The following is a 16,622-nucleotide window of genomic DNA, read 5'->3' as shown; positions in this document are numbered from 1 at the left end:
GTAATATTAATGTAATGATAATATGATGTAATGATACTAACACAGTGGTGAATGTTAAAGTTAAAGTTTTTAGCAATTAATAGCATAAAGCACAAATGGATATTGCAGGTAGCATTAACTATAATTAGCCTATTTATATTTACTTGAAAAAAATACTGTTCATCTCCAGACCACCTGCAAAATGCAATTCTTTCAAGAAAATAACCATAAAATGAAAACGTTACTGTACCACTGGAAAAGCTTAGCAAATGCAATCCTTTCAGAATTCTTCACTTACCGTTCTCTGTAATGCTGGCAGAGAGTCCTGGCTCTACAGGCGGCTCTAAGCTGTCAAGCAGACGGTTCACTTTGTTTCGAAGTTCGATCAGCTCTCGTCGAAGGTACTTCACCTGATTAGACTCCAGAGGCCTTGGCTGTCCATTTACTGTTAGAACAGAAGGAACAGTCAAAATATCAACAGCTTGTAAACATATTAGAGAAAGAAAAGCCTTAACACCTTCAAATGCAGTGTTGATCATGATGATGATGCTAAACACTCTGCTGTAAGGTTAATTTACACTGGTGGGGAAGTTTGTACTGCAGCTGCAAAGTACCCATACTAAACTTTGTAGGAAAGTAGCTTCCAGTGCTGTTATGCTCGAAATGATTTGAACAACTGAATCAAGGTACCAGGATAACCTCTTGAGATAAAGATACAGAAAGACAAACATCCGTTTTCAATTAATTAAACACATTTTTTGGGATTAATAGGAAGGTGCTAAACCTGGCCAGCAATGACAGAGCACGATCCCAAAGGAAACCTGAAACACTGCAGCTTTGACATGCATATCAATCTTGTCTGACTCCATTGATTGGTCAAGAGAATAATAAATGTACTGTATAATGTCATTCTTTCAGTGATTTAGAAATAATTATGACCCCTCCCACCATAGATGTCTGCAACAATTCTAGAAGTGGTAACATGACCTACACTAAAATAAATGTTACAGTTTAGAACAATTAAGGCTTACAGTAGATTACCTGTGGTCTTTCCACTGCTGTAGGACCGCTTTTCATACAAAAAGACTTTGCAAGCACAAATTACAATGGGCATAATTGACATCATCATAATCATATGCATTATTTGATGAATCCCATAATGATGCTAATTATGATGATTGTTATTTGACATCATCATTACTAGCAGAAAATTAATTATATTATCAAATCAACTGTTCCTATCCAGCTGACAAACCTCTTATAAGAACGTCTGCTCTCAATAAGCAGGTTTAGCAGCTCATGCATCAATCCTATGATTACTGTATTCATTCGAATTTAAGATGCACTTTTTAAACCAGATTTTTCTTCTAAAAAAATGGCCTGCGTCTTAAATTCGAGTACAGCATAGTGATGTGTGTATTAAAAATCGCCAACAAAAGATGAGACTGCCCCAGTACACAAACAGCAACGTGCCTGACAGGCAGTTGAAGGGTTCCATAGTAGTTATCCTGCAGAGCACACGCTCTCCTCCTCCATGTAGACAAAGCAAGCTTTCACTCAGTGCCTGTCTGTGTAGCTATGGCTGCGCAGTAGCCTCGAACTGGCGCTGCTGCGTTCTTAAACAAACATAGACTCCTCAGGCACGCCAACCAGCCAATCAGGACCTCCCGAACAGCTCGGCTCCGGGCAAGCCTTCCTGTTTACCACAGCAGCAGCGCAGCTGAACCAGCAACACAGTCCTCTCTGTGACAAAGTGTCATTAGCTTCCTAAGGAATTCGGAGAGAAGCTTTTACAATTTCAGATCTCTTGATCTACTCCTCCTACTATATACTGGACTTGCCTGACCTAAGCAACATGTTACTGGATGCTCAGTTGATGCACTCCTTGCACTATTGTACTACTATCAAGTCATTGTATATACAAATTGTTTTAATCCTAAATCTCATATTTTATAGTAGTATTTGCACTTACTGTAAATTATACTGTATTTAAATATTGGTTTTGCACTGCAACCTTTGGCGTCAGCCTAATCAATAATTATTATTATTATTTTTATTTTTATTATTATTATTATTAATAATAATAAAAATAATAATAGGGACGCAGGCTCTGTCACACAGCACTACAGATAAATGCAGCTGGACCACTGAAGTCATTTTGTAAGCAATGCAACACAAAGTAATTCGATATCAGCAAGTAGTAGCTACTTTTCATCTATAGCAATAGCTCCCCTAATTGCAGCTGTAAGATTAGTCAAACTTCCCAAAACAGAATACATTTAATCCATAACAAGCTCACTCCCCACTAGGTCTGGCATGCGTGCGAGGCACTGAATGTCACACTGCCAGGTTTTTTTAATGTTTATCTTAAATGTATACATAGATGCTTGTATTCATTTACCTGAAAAACAATTACATTTTGTATTATAAATATTCATTAAAAAAATATACAGCAATTATTTTTCTGTTTGAGCCCAAGACCATTTAAAACGATTTTATTGGTAGTGTGATGGGCTCTCTGGTAGCTAACTAGGCTTGGTAGCGAGTACCTTAGCTTTATTCCAGGGATAAAATCTGTGTCTCTTGATAGTGGTACAGTCACTTCCGTAAACTGTGCATTATGAGGAATAAGAGTGTGCAGATACTCTTTAAACTAAAGAAATAAAACAAAACAGAAGGAAACCTGTCAAATTGTGACAACTGCAAAACACTTAATATTGCATCAACCTTGTGTGGCGGAGTGTCCCGCCCCTAATATATAAAAATATAAAAATATATATATGCACTGTTTCTTATTATTTCTATTATTGTTTGCGGCGTGGACGAAAAGCCGCCGCCATTGTATGTTATTGTTTTGTATTTTGTATTTTTAAAACCTCGTGAGGACACGTGACTGGTCAGCTACTGATTATTTAACTAGCTGACAGTCATGCATCCTTATTAAACTCGTGCAGACTATGGCCGAGGGGTAAGAAGATAATTAATAACTAGTTAACCCCTCGGCCAGACTATAAAAGTCTGCAGCTGTCTGTTGGGGGAAGAGGGTTCAGAGTTGGAGAACGAGAGCAGAGACAGGAGGTAAAAAGATAACGATTGCCAAGCGTGCTGATTTAAACACCAGCACGAGACTTATTTGTTATTTGTTTGGCCAACGTGCCTCTTTGTTTGTGTAGTTTTGTGTTTGTTTAAATCTTTTGTTTGTATTATTTAATAAACGAGCTGAGCGCCATTGCGCTTCAGTTTCGCCCCTCTACCTGCTTGTGTTTCTGGTCTGACGTCACCACTGCAAGCCATCCTGTTCACACCTTCATTTGGAATCTAAAGATTATTAGGTCAGTGATAAACACAATAAAACAAAATGCAACATATAAAATGAAAAATCATTATAAAGAAATGTGGCGGGATGCCCCGCCCCTATGCGCATTTTTGTGTTTTATGTTGTAGACGGTGTGTTATTGTTCATGTGTATATATTGGTGCACAGGGTACAAATTGGGCTACGCAGCTCATTTCCAGCAAGTAAGGAACTAATTTGTTTAAGCGAGTCATTTAAGAATGACATACTTGTCTATTTTCTGTCCCATGAGATTCTGACTTGCTCTAAAGCAGCACAATGCTTTTTTGACCCAGATGGCTTTCCATAGCTTTAACTATGTGTGCACACGCTAGAGGTCTTCACGGGTCTACCTGGACCCGAGGACCTGAGACCTGACCCAAAATTGTCACGCAACACTTGGGTCGGGTCCGATTGGCTTCCCCCAGTAGCACATGACATGGCTTGCAGAGCGCAGCAGGAGACATGTGACCCATATTGAAGGTGTTTCTTTTAGATCATTCCTAAAAGTCGGAGCACTGTATTGTTTATGAAGGACGTGAAAGAAACTTGTAACTTAAAAAAAAAACTTAAATAAACAAATTATTTGTGGGGAACAAGTTTTGCAAAACACAAATTTTACATCTCAATTTCATTGGCTCTTGTGTTAAGTTTGTAATAAAATCACACATTTACGAGATCGTTCTTTTGATTTTCAGATAACGTACTTATCTTTGCATCTTTTACATTTATATTTAATTTTACAGTCCTCTGTGTAGGTTCATGATGGAATTAACACTGTCTGTAGTTCAGCCAGATTTCCAAGTTGACTGGAAAAAAGTCAGTGCATATACTAAGCTGGGGAAAGGAAAAGCTTTCCACTGTTTTTTCCGGCCGGGTCAGATCCGGGTCCAATAACAAGAATTTTACATCGGGTCGGTTGGGTAAAACCCATGAAGATCTCTAGCACACGCATAATCTGGTTTGTTTACTTTTTGCAGTCTAAAACTTTTAAATATAGCCTGAAGAGCTGCTGTATATATCTCATATATCACACAGAGTTTGTTTATTTGCCATTTTTTTTAATTTCTGGTGAGGCAGTAAATAAAGGCAAGGTATTTCTCATTTTTAGTGAATACGAACATCTGATTTTTGTATCGAATACGTGTCAAAAAATATTCGTTCAACTATTCAGATATTTGTCCCAGCACTAATTTTAGTAATACAAACTTTTTCTACAAAAGCCTTGATTGCATGTATGCCAGGAAACTGTTTTATTAGTTGGAGCAGTATAATTGAATACTGTGCACCTATATTTTACCCAGGCTTAACAAAATACACCTACATATCACTGCTTCAAACAGCTATTAAAAACTGTGTAACAAAATCGATAAATTTGCCCCGATTCAGTCAATTTTGTGTTTGCTCTAAAGGTTGAGAAGCTGGGGAGTCCATGAATGTCTAGTGGTAGCGACACAGCCATGTGTTGTACAGGGTGTGTAGCACAGTCACAGACGAGCAGGGTAGCGCCCTGGCTGTGTGAAGTTGCCCGTTTTTGTTGAGATTGCACTGGGAACCTCGCATTGGCTCAGATGTTCCTGTTAGGGAGGCAAAATTGGCAAGGATTGATTCTCTTCATCATGCTTTTCCTGGAATAGATACTTTGGATCAGAGGACAGCCACTGACCTTTAGCTCGCCTGAGCTGTTGTGGAGAATTGCTGCAGTGACTAACTAAGCGTAACTGGACATTCTCAGTTAAAAACTATACAAAGGTTTTTTAATGTTGCATATAATGTAAATCAACAATTCCAACTATTAACCCAAATAGAAGAGACTGCTGTTGGAATGCAGAGACTGGTAAAGCTGCAGGTTTCAGCGCCAGAAACACAGCTCACTCTCCAGAGGATATTAAGATTTGTGGCAAGCGTCAACCTCATACCATTTTTATTTAAATTTTACAATTAGCAGATATATTCAGGGTTGCTCAGCGAGAGTATGCTATTACAAATTTGGCAGGGATGTCCATTGTTTTTTTCATCCTGAGGCGTGCGCAAGTTTATGAATTCCCAACCACGCGAAAGCTGAGCAGACACGCTGCACACACTCACACATGCCTTCAGCACAGAGGCACACGTGAGGTCATAAAGACAGCACGTGTTCCTCCCTTTTTAAGACAGGAACTGTGTGAAGTGCTTGGACCTCTACTTTAAAAAAAAATCTCCCTGCCTTTTTCTAATATTAGAAGAAACAGTTACTTGATCATAATTGATAGCAGAGCATATATACTTGACAGTGCAGGAAATTACATCACCTGCCTTATGGAAAAGGGAGAGATTCTTGTAACAAAGTGAATGTAAAACGGACTGAACTAATCCAAAGCAGATTCTTTTCAACCTTGTTTAAAATACAAGCTTATACACCATTAGTGTTCTGCGATACCTCATTTAGGGTATATCGATATGATACCATGCACAGTATCATGATATTTGATATACTTTGGATCTTATGTCCATTATAAGTTAAATGGCTGACAAGTTCCTCTTTTTGCAAGTGCAAAGTACGTGAGGCTAATTAATACACAGTTAATAATGCTACAGCATGGTAGAATGCTTGCTGTTTAAATTTACATATATATATATATATAAATAAATAAATAAACGGTATCGAAAAACCGTGATACTTAGATATTTTTATTTTACCCCGATATTAGGTATCGGGGGTCATGATATCATGATATACCGCGGAACACTAATACACATTGCAAATTATAGACAGGTGGCTTTTGGTTTTACATTTTAGTACAAAATATTTTCTAAATGTACTTTACTTATTTAAAAAGTATTCCATGACACGGACAAAAAAGTCCCAGGTTTCCCAGAATCCTTGTAATATGACCAAGTCTACCTGTGTGACCTTAGCGGTCTGAAGGCTAGACCAACGAAAGCAAGCCTCTTAACAGCTTTTTCTTGAACTATCCCGTGAACGCACACGTTATTTGAAATTGTACGAATGTCACTTTTGAAAGTAATTAAATATTTTACAGTTTGTCCTGCCAAAAGAGTTTAGTCTTTTAAAGTCACAACCATATTAGAAAACATGCACTAACAGTAAATGGGCTAAAATATGTTAAAAGAAAGAGATGACAAAGTGCCAAAACCTAATCATGTCTATGAGGGGGTAGAGACCTCCCATATAGTTTTGTATAGAGAACACCACCCACACTTCATAATAGTAAAATTTACAAAATACCATTTTGTCCTGATTCAGCCATTTGCTACAAAGAAACATTTTATTAATGAATTATCTAGGCAACTCCAATTTTAAAACAATTTTTTCAAATTATTATTTTGTCATTATTTTTCTTAAGATGGGGCAGATGAGAAGCAAAATTCTAAAGTAGTTGACTGATCAAGTGAAAGACTTTTCTCTTTTCAGTCAAGCAGGGTATGTGAAGACAAAAAGAAAAATAGAATAAACACATGGGTAGTTTGTTCTTCCATAGAAACATCTGGCTATTGTAACTATGGCTGTGATGTGGTACAAAGCCAAAATCTAATGATTGTGACACTGAGCAGAATCCACCTCATCTGGAATAAATTACTTTGTCCCACAAGCTTCAAATTGCCACATCAACTATGCTTAAAATGTTTTGTTCTAATTTATACCACAAAAAGAGATGGATTCATATGTTTATAGGAATAGCATACACTATTTAACAAGAGTCTGTCTAAATTCTAAATGAATAGATTAAGGTTAAATATGAACATGTACATCTATTTTAAGCTCAGTTTGTTTAAATGCTAATACTTGTCTTTTTTTTAATAATACAATTATTGTGTTAATTTTACAAAAATCTCCCAATTTGGAATGTCCAATTATAAATCAACCTGGCTCACTGCTGCAACCCCCGAACTAACTCGGGCGAGATGAAAATGAGCACTCGCGTTCTCCAAAACGAGTGCTGTCAGCCGTCTGCTTTTTTTCACTCTGCAAGCCTGCCGTGCAGCCATATTCAGAACGTACAGCGTCGGAGGACATTGCAGTTCTGAATTGCATACAGGCGCCCGACCAACCACAGGGGTCGCTGGTGTGTGGTGAGCCAAGGACTACCTAGCCGACCTAACCCCTATCCCGCCCGCAGCACTCAGGCAAATGTGCGCCGCCCCCTGGGAACTCCTGTTCCACGGTTGGCAGTGGCATAGCTTGGATTCGAACCAGTAATCTCCAAGCTATAGGGCGCATCCTGCACTCCGGGCGCAGTGCCTTTACCAGATGCGCCACTCAGAAGCGCCTCTTAAATCTTGTAAAAATTAACATCTTTAAAATAACAAACTTAAATACAACAAACTTTGATTAACAGCAACCAAGCATTTCAGTGAGTCTCAGACAAAAAGTATTCAGGCAGTTGTATTTCAATTTATAAGGCAGCAGTGTGGAGTAGTGGTTAGGACTCTGGACTCTTGACCGGAGGGTTGTGGATTCAGTCCCAGGTGGGGGACACTGCTGCTGTACCCTAGAGCAAGATACTTTACCTAGATTGCTCCAGTAAAAACCAAACTGTATAAATGGGTAATTGTATGTAAAAAAAATAAATAATGTGATAGCTGTATAATGTATAATGTGATATCGTGTAACAATTGTAAGTTGCCCTGGATAAGGGCATCTTAAGAAATAAATAATTAATAACGGGTGGCTCTTAATCTTAATCATAATCTTAATCATAATGTGATCCAAGTCATTATTTTATTACTATAACATCTAAAAAAAGCTCTGCAAATCTCTGTGATATCCTTTGAGCGCTGGATGCAGAAGCAGCTATCTTGTTTGTTTATGTCTGTGCTATCTATGTGGTGCCGGGGCTATGTGTATTCATGAGATACGCTCCTTTTTTTCGGTCCGACATAGGACCGCAAAGGGTTAACAGAGACCGTAGCGGCAAAGACTAGCCCAGCTGCAATTGTAATTCTAATTGAACCCAGGTCTGATATACACAAGTTGTAATTGACCCATTGGGTCCATTAAATTGGTTTACCGTAAAAATAGTTTTATAGGTCGCACAGGCGTAAAAGTCGCTCCCCCCTTTTTGAGACTTCAATTTTATGTTTAAAATACTTTTTTTACAATTATTTTTTTTCCTACATGCTCAACACCGATAAAGAAAGATACACAGGTTTAGTTTCGAAATAACCCTTGTTTGCAACATTTTATTCCATTAATAATTTTACAGTGGACGTTTTTCGTTTTTAAACTGCCAGAAACTATTCCGTTTTTCAAAATTTAAAAAAGTAATAATTAACCGTGCATAAAATCAAGTTATATATCCCACATCACATCTGTATTAACCTATCGAATGAACTTGTCATGCGAGTAAGAAGTCTAACAAAACAGTTTTCCATACAGTTGTTTGGGCAAATTTTCTTGTGCGTTTTAGCGTGTTAAAGTCGTATGGAAAAAGTCTATTGATAAGCAGTAGGTTTAAAATACATTTTTAAAAATTACTTTTAAAAATCTGCAACAGTCAACATCTGCTTAAATATGTATTTTTAACCCTTTGCGGTCCTATGTCGGACCTGGTCCAACATTGCAATTATTCCTATCCGGTCCAATGTCGGACCCTGTCCGACATCATCAAAAAGACGCAAAAAACGGGTTTCTAGTCGTTTTTTCTCTGAAAAAAGCTAAGAAAACCATTCAATGGCCGAGTGCGAGATACAGGAGACAAGCCAAAATAAAAAAAGGGCGTATCTCATGAATAGTCATACTTGCCTGTGGCAAAGTGGTGAATACATGCAGGCCCGGAAGAAACAGACAGACAGAGACAGCGAGGTTGGTGAAGCTGAGCACTTGGTTGTGCTCAGCATTTAATAAACAAAATAAGTGAACACAAAAACACAGGACACGGCACTTGAGGCCAAAATAAATAGACGAACAAAAACCTACTAAACACACAAAACAAGTAGACGAACGTTAAACAAGTACCGTGCTGGCACTTCCAGCACTCTGTAGCAATTGTTATTTCACCTTAACTGTATTTCTCCTTTCTCTCTCGTTCTCCACTCTCGAACACCCAACCCTGAGTGAATTAAATGTGTCTATATATATACTGTTGTGCTGGGATTCAATTACTAATTAATTATTCACTTGAATCCCAGCACGTGAATTAATTACGTGCAAGCTTGTGCTCACATATTATATACTTTAAATGCACGTGCAGTGATGTACAATCCCGTGCCTAAATACAATTATACATTTTAAATACACGTGAAACACAGACCCGTTTATATCCCGTGTAACATCTCTATACACCAACATTTACACACAACACGTAACATACAACACAGAAACGCACACAAGGGCAGGGCACATTGCCACATTGCCCCTGGTATCAGATAACGGCGGCCATAAGGAAACAAGCTGGCTGCTACTGCATCAGCGCTCAGAGAATATCACAGACATTTGCAGAGCTTTTTTGAGATGTTATAGTAATAAAATAATGACTTGGATCGCATTATTGAGGCGTTTGGTGATAAAACGAGTGATCTGGAGATGATTGATCAGTATGTACGACTTATTATTTTTATTATTATTTATTTCTTAGCATATGTGAAAGCTATAGCGAACGAAAGGGTAGGGCGGGGCTGGAGATGCCTTTTAAATCCGTTTGACTGTGGAAAAAAATACTTTTAAACAGCGCGTCTAAAATGAACTGCGCATGTGAAAATAAATTGGACCTGACGTGCCTGACACGCACTTAATAAATGGACTGCAAAGGGTTAAACCACATTGCCAAGAGGTCATCTTCGTGTGTTCAAACCCAATCAATTAAAGCCAAAATAATAGAATGGGGATAAGTTATTCACATTTCCTAGATCTGTTTTTAAACTAAAAAGTGTGCAGATAATTAAGCTACCAGAGTTCTACCTTCTGTCCTGGAGTCATTAAATATCCCTCAATAGCCAAGCCAAGTAGTCTTGATATGCTACATTAGTTAGTGATTATTGCCTTGATCCTAAATGTTATCAATCAAAGCAATTGGATTAGTGTCCACATTTCTTTAAGTAATGATGAAACAGTGTAGTAACATAAGTTATCAATCAAATGTTATCAATCATAAGTAGTAACATAAAGTTAAGTGACCTTCCATAATGCAGAATGGCTTTATACTGCAATATAATACCAGGGCTTGAAATTCACGTCGGCCATGCGGCAATTGCTGTGGGTGCCGGTATAAATGTATGTCTATTCACGGCCATTATGGCCGCAGTTCCCTTTCAGCTTCAGAAACTAGAGAGAATTCTGTATTAGGAAGCGTTTGGATCCAAACAATAACATGATTACGTTGCACCAATTCCATACACAACACCTGTGTCAACATTTATGAATGTGCGATGACGTCGGGCTGTAAAGGAAAAAAAAACCTGGCGTATAACTGAATTTCGAGAGGGACGATACAATCTGATCAAACACAAATGCCTGGAAGTCCAGAGGTATTGTATTAACACCAGTACAATATGGTAACCACAGGTCCATGCAGCAGTTGTGATGGTGACCAAATGTGTGAGTAGGCTACATTAGCTTAAAATAAAACGTTGCCTTCCAAAAAATTACAATAACAAAAAATAAAGGCATTAACAGAATGCCCTGAAAACTTATAATGGAGGGGCTGAAACGCAGCAAAAGGCCAATTAAACAAATGCAAAAAAAGGAAGTGAAAAGACTACCGTATGAAGCTGAAAAACACTCTTTGTGAACTCCAATAAACCAATGTTGTCTTTCGCACTCAAATCGCAGGATGCCTCAAAGTTTTGAACTGAACACAATTAAAAGGTGCTGCTGTCACCAATTCCCTACACAACACTCAAAATATCTCAAATATAAAATCCGGAGTTCATTGCAGTTATCAACTACATAGATTACCTATTCAACAGAATATGGCAACAAACAACCTAGTACTAACATAAGTTATTGTTTTAGTATCAATTTAGTGTCTTAAATTGTTATATTTTAAGCAGTTGAACATGGTGGCAACCAACTTGCTCATAAAGTGGCACCCAACAACTGGATTTGGAGACAAATTTTTGGGGCATTTTCTGAATAAATAAATTGTTATTATTAAAGTTTAATTGTGTTGTTTCTTTCTGTAGCCAATAATTAGCTTTATATAACTCCTAAACAAAATTAAACAACATCCTACACTTTGACCTTGACTTAAGTTTAGTGGCCTTGATGCTCTCTTCAAATTTGTTGAACCGATAGCCATTTTGGCCTTGCCCTTTTTGTTACCAATTTACAGCCCTGTAACTGTATAAATAGATCCATGCAAGTCCACATGACCCTGAGCTGAAGTCCTAAACTGCAGCCATTGAACTGTGTAAAGGCATCAAACCCTTAAGAGCAGCATTTCATTATAATAACTGGTGAGCATTTATTTTCAATGGGCTCATCCAGTTGATATTTCCCGTAATTACCGGCCGGTAATTAAACACACGTTTATTATCACCAGCAACAGTGCGTGACGCAAGCACGAGCTGTCAAACTGAAAGAAATTCCAACCGTACCTCACACTGCAATTGCGGTTTTCTCACTGTACTGTCTCACATAATGCAAAACTTGTTTTAAATGTTGTTCAGGTTATCAAATATGTTACCATTTTAAAAACAATTCTTTATGCAGTTCACTCTCGGTCTAATAATTCACCGACATAGACTTGATAGAGTAAGCCCCCCACAATAAGCAACACAGAACCTTGGTACTCTGGCAGGACAAAATTGCTCACCAGAGACTATAAAAAATACTGCATGTGGTAGTGTGTGAATGAGAATTTAATGCACACCCTCGGGTCGGCATTACATTCTCATTCATCACACACTACCACATGCATTATTCTCTCTCTCTCTCTCTCAATTCAATTTTCAATTCAATGGTGCTTTATTGGCATGACTTACAATAGCAGGTGTTGCCAAAGCAATTATACAATACATACATGTATATATACAAAGCATCATAAAATATATATATATATATATATATATATATATATATATATATATATATATATATATATATATATATATATATATATATATATATTATATAAACAAAGTGATTTATAAAGTACAGTAAAAAAAATATATATCACTACTAACAATAAACCTACCTCTCGATAGATAGATAGATAGACAGATAGATAGATAGACAGACAGACAGACAGACAGACAGACAGACAGACAGAGATAGTCAGACCAAGGACCGGTCTATTGAGATCAGTTTGTGAGAAATTTAAAATGCACTTTAAGATTTCAAAGTTGTGACTTATTAATTACTTTCACCGATGGTAAGAATTTGTTGACAAATAATGTGCAGTTATATTACTGGTCTGTAAAATATTCATTTTCACATAATACAATGGATTCTATTTCTAAGTTCTCTGGGATGGCTCAAATAATGTTCAAAAAGCACCTTAAGGATTAATTGACATCTGGTGGATAGCAGGATTCATGACTCATCTGTTTGAGTGAAGTTGGAGCTCCCTCTTGTGGCAGATCTGCAGATAAATGTGTGAACACATGTTTTTCAGCCATTCAATAACTTACCAAAGAGAGTTAGCTTCAGTATCCTGCTGCACTGAATAGCAAAAGAAAGGTCTGAGCTATCAAAAATTGTAATCAGGTCATCATCTGAAAAACAAAACAGAACAATTTTTTTTAATCTTAAATTATTATTATTTATTTCTTAGCAGACACCCTTATCCAGGGCGACTTACAATTGTTACAAGATATTACATTATTTTTTTTTACATACAATTACCCATTTATACAGTTGGATTTTTACTGGAGCAATCTAGATAAAGTACCTTGCTCAAGGGTACAGCAGCAGTGTCCCCAACCGGGGATTGAACCCACAACCCTCCAGTCAAGAGTCCAGAGCCCTAACCACTAGTCCACACTGCACTTACTGTATTTTTGTATTTAATTTTAGTCACCTTTAACTGACTAAATAAGTAGATCCAGGTTTTGTTGGAAACAAATACAGTGGAACGTCGCATATCCGACTGTCACATATATGTCCTGATCAATTAACCGCCTCGCTAAATAAATAAATAAATAAATAAATAAATAAATAAATAAATAAATATTAAAAGTAGACTAGAGAGTAATGGCATTGGCAGTGATGGAAACAGAAAGAAAGCGTTACAGCAATCAGCCTTTTGGTGCGTTCCCCTTTAAGAGAGGCGGGCTGTGTGCATGTGTCAGTCAGCTGTGTGTAGCAATGACATTTCAATACACCAGTCGAGAAAGTGTTTTTATGATGGAGCACACGCTAGCAGATATTGGCAGCGTGTTGTAGCTTTTAAATGCATTTGAATTAAATAAAGCAAGCTTCATAAACGCAATGCTTACTGGCTGTTTGTTTAAAATAGCCAAAGCAATATTCAAACCGAGCTGCTTACTGGTTGTTGGCAATATCAAGAAAGAGCGTAAAGTACCGTGACAGAGATATTAAGAAAGCAGAACCAGAAGGTAGGGACTTCTAGAGTTAAGAAAGAAGCCATCAGTTGCAGGTTACGGTACATTTACCGTTGGTTTTGTATTTTTTTTATTTCTTTTAAAAGCTTTGTGTGGAGATGGCTTATAGCAAACCGCATAGCAACACTGTGTATTTGTAACCTAGTTAATCTCGTTTACGTTTGCTTACTTTTAACGCAAAAAACATCCCCACGTTTAAAGCAGTTTGCGTGTTGCTTTTGTTCACTAACCTATTTATGGATGTTTAAATGCTTTTTCTACAGATGTTCGCAAATCTGACTTTCACATATCCGCCTACACCCCAGTCCACAGGGGGTCGGATATGCGACGTTTTAGTAAAAAGTAAAAAGAGTGGCATCTGGTAAAGGCACTAGTGGAGTGCAGGATGCGCCCTATAGCCTGGAGGTCGCCAGTTCAAGTCCAGGCTATTCTATAGCTGACCTTAGGTGGGAGCTCCCAGGGGACGGCGCAAAATTGACCGAGCACAGCCTGGAGGGGGGGGGGCTTAGGTCGGCCAGGGTGTGGGCGCCTGCGGGTTTGCCTGTAAGCTGCCCAGAGTTGCGTTGTCCTCCGACACTGTAGCTCTAAGGTGGCTGCTTGGTAAGTCTGCAGTGTGAAAAAAAAGCGGTCGGCTGACGGCACATGCTTCGCTTCGGAGTGTGTGCTCGTCTTCGCCTCTCCCGAGTCACCGTGGGGATGGTAGCGGTGAGCTGAGCCCAAAAAATAATTGGATATGCCAAATTGGGAGAAAATAATAAAATAATTGGCAATTGCTAAATAAAAAGATAAAAAAACACATTTGCTCCATTAATCCTGGACAGTGTTTCTTGCTACTCGGTGTGCATTCAATATAGTATTTTTTAATTGTTGTTGTTTTTTTTTTTTTTAAGTTATTAACTATTTTGTTGTAAATAAAGAGACTGGCTACAGTGTGATTTAGGACAAATTTAAAGCAGTCACTAATGATTATTTTACCTTACCCATCATTCAAGATTATGTACCTGTGACAGAAAGACAATGATTCTTGGTGGTAAATCTCCCTCCCGACCTAAGAGGGCACTAAGTAGCGGGAACAGAGTACCCTGGACTGCTTGGCCTGACACTTCGTTCCTAGAGATACTAGGACGTCGGCCATTTAGAAAAGGGGCGGGGCTTCGGAAATTAACTCATCGACCCGGAAGGGAAATGATGTGGCAGCCGCAGATTGGAGGAGCGGCTGCAATCATTTACCAAGGGGTCATGAGTGACGGTATAAGGAGGGGACAGACCGACGTAATCTGTTCCTTCATTTTGGTTATTGGAAAATAACCCTTAAGTACCTGAGGATTTGTGTATACGTATTGTGAGTTTTTTGTTTGTTTGTTTGTCCAATTGTGTTTTGTTTAAACTGACTTGTGTATGTGTTATCATTTATTGTTTACCGTTTGTTTTGCCATCAGGCACTGGACATACAAATCATTAAACAACTTTGCACCTGGATTATAATTGTCTGTCGGTTCATTGATCACCTGCACACTGTTAACCACTTTGCCATAGTACCATACATTATTTTTCCAATTACCCTAAATACCACAATCACTTACCTTTTTTGGCCAACTCACATTATGACACCTGTTAATTGTGCAACAAGTTTGAGGCTTAATTTAAAAACTCATATCTGGTAAGTGGCATTAAACTATGCCTGACTGACAAGGTTGATGGTGAGAGCATTCTCCAATAAGCAATTCCAGACAGTACTCGATCACTAAAGGTGTTTCCGATTGGCTATAAGCAAGTCAGACATATAAGCCCCCTACTGTAGGTCCTTACTGAATGAATGATTGCTTGAATGAATGAAAGAATGATCAGGATGACGTGGACGCATGTTTGCTGCTTGATTAAGGAGACAGACACAGAAGGTTGGGATTGGTGCACCCCGCAGGTGTACAGGCTTATATACATTGTACAGGAACCTCACGTAATGCTACCAGCAATGGTAGCTCACGGGGGAAAAACTGCCCTGAGTACAAAAGGCAAAATAAACACTGTACAAAAACTATCAAATAAAAGGAGATGCTGATTAGGAGCTCGTAGCTGGTAAACACACACAAGCTGCTTGTTCCAGCAACTTAACACAGCAGGAAGGCTGCTACACACAGAGCGCCAGGTTAGCTATTAAAACCAATCCTGTTCTTATTTATACAACCACAACTTGTATTTACAATAAATAAATAATCACAGTTGCCCACCTCCTTATGTGCATGGCCCCAGCCCTGCTACACATGGGTTGTAACCTATAATTGACATCTAACTTGCGTGTTACCAACATTCATTGGATCTGATCAAACACAAATAGGAATAGTAAATTATAAGTAACACTATGTAACACAATTTTTGTTCCTGGGTAGTAAGTGTTATTTCCTAATTGCTTATGCCTCAAAAGTATAGAAAATGGCTATTATTCCCCACAAACTTTGCTTTTGTGACCAGGACAGTGATATTTTTAAATTTACCTATTTCCAATGAGAAAACGGGCAAATTTGTGTCTTTTCGTTCACATAAAAAGTCAGAAAAAAACAACACATGTACCAAATTAACATGTATTTATACTAAAGTAATACAAAAATGACTACAAAAGATTTAGAAGTGAGTAGTTTTTCGAGATTTACGATTATACTGTAAATCACTTTCACGAATCAGCCCCCAAATGTAGTCTCCCATCATGTTCTCGTTATACTGTCCGTGGTAGCGGCGTTCAAAGTCCAGTATATCCTGGTGGAAGCGCTCGCCTTTCTCCTCCGAGTACGCTCCCATGTTCTCCTTGA

At 38.1% G+C, this 16,622-nt stretch overlaps 1 protein-coding gene across 2 annotated transcripts in view; it reads right to left on the bottom strand.

Moving 5' to 3' along the window:
• The window catches only part of LOC117406747 (protein TFG-like), a 46,853-nt gene that overhangs the window by 25,797 nt on the left and 4,434 nt on the right, over positions 1-16,622 (bottom strand). For both annotated transcript variants that reach the window (XM_034011032.3, XM_034011031.3), the window contains exons 3-4: positions 12,886-12,969; positions 278-424 (exon numbers count right to left, since the gene is read on the bottom strand). In XM_034011032.3, coding sequence (XP_033866923.1) covers positions 278-424; positions 12,886-12,969 — 231 coding nt within the window. The remainder of the gene's footprint in view (positions 1-277; positions 425-12,885; positions 12,970-16,622) is intronic.

This window comes from Acipenser ruthenus, chromosome 8, assembly GCF_902713425.1.
Source record: "Acipenser ruthenus chromosome 8, fAciRut3.2 maternal haplotype, whole genome shotgun sequence".
Classification (NCBI taxonomy): domain Eukaryota; kingdom Metazoa; phylum Chordata; class Actinopteri; order Acipenseriformes; family Acipenseridae; genus Acipenser; species Acipenser ruthenus.
Note: the sequence above shows the minus strand (reverse complement) of the source record. Positions and strands in the feature narration are given on the sequence as shown.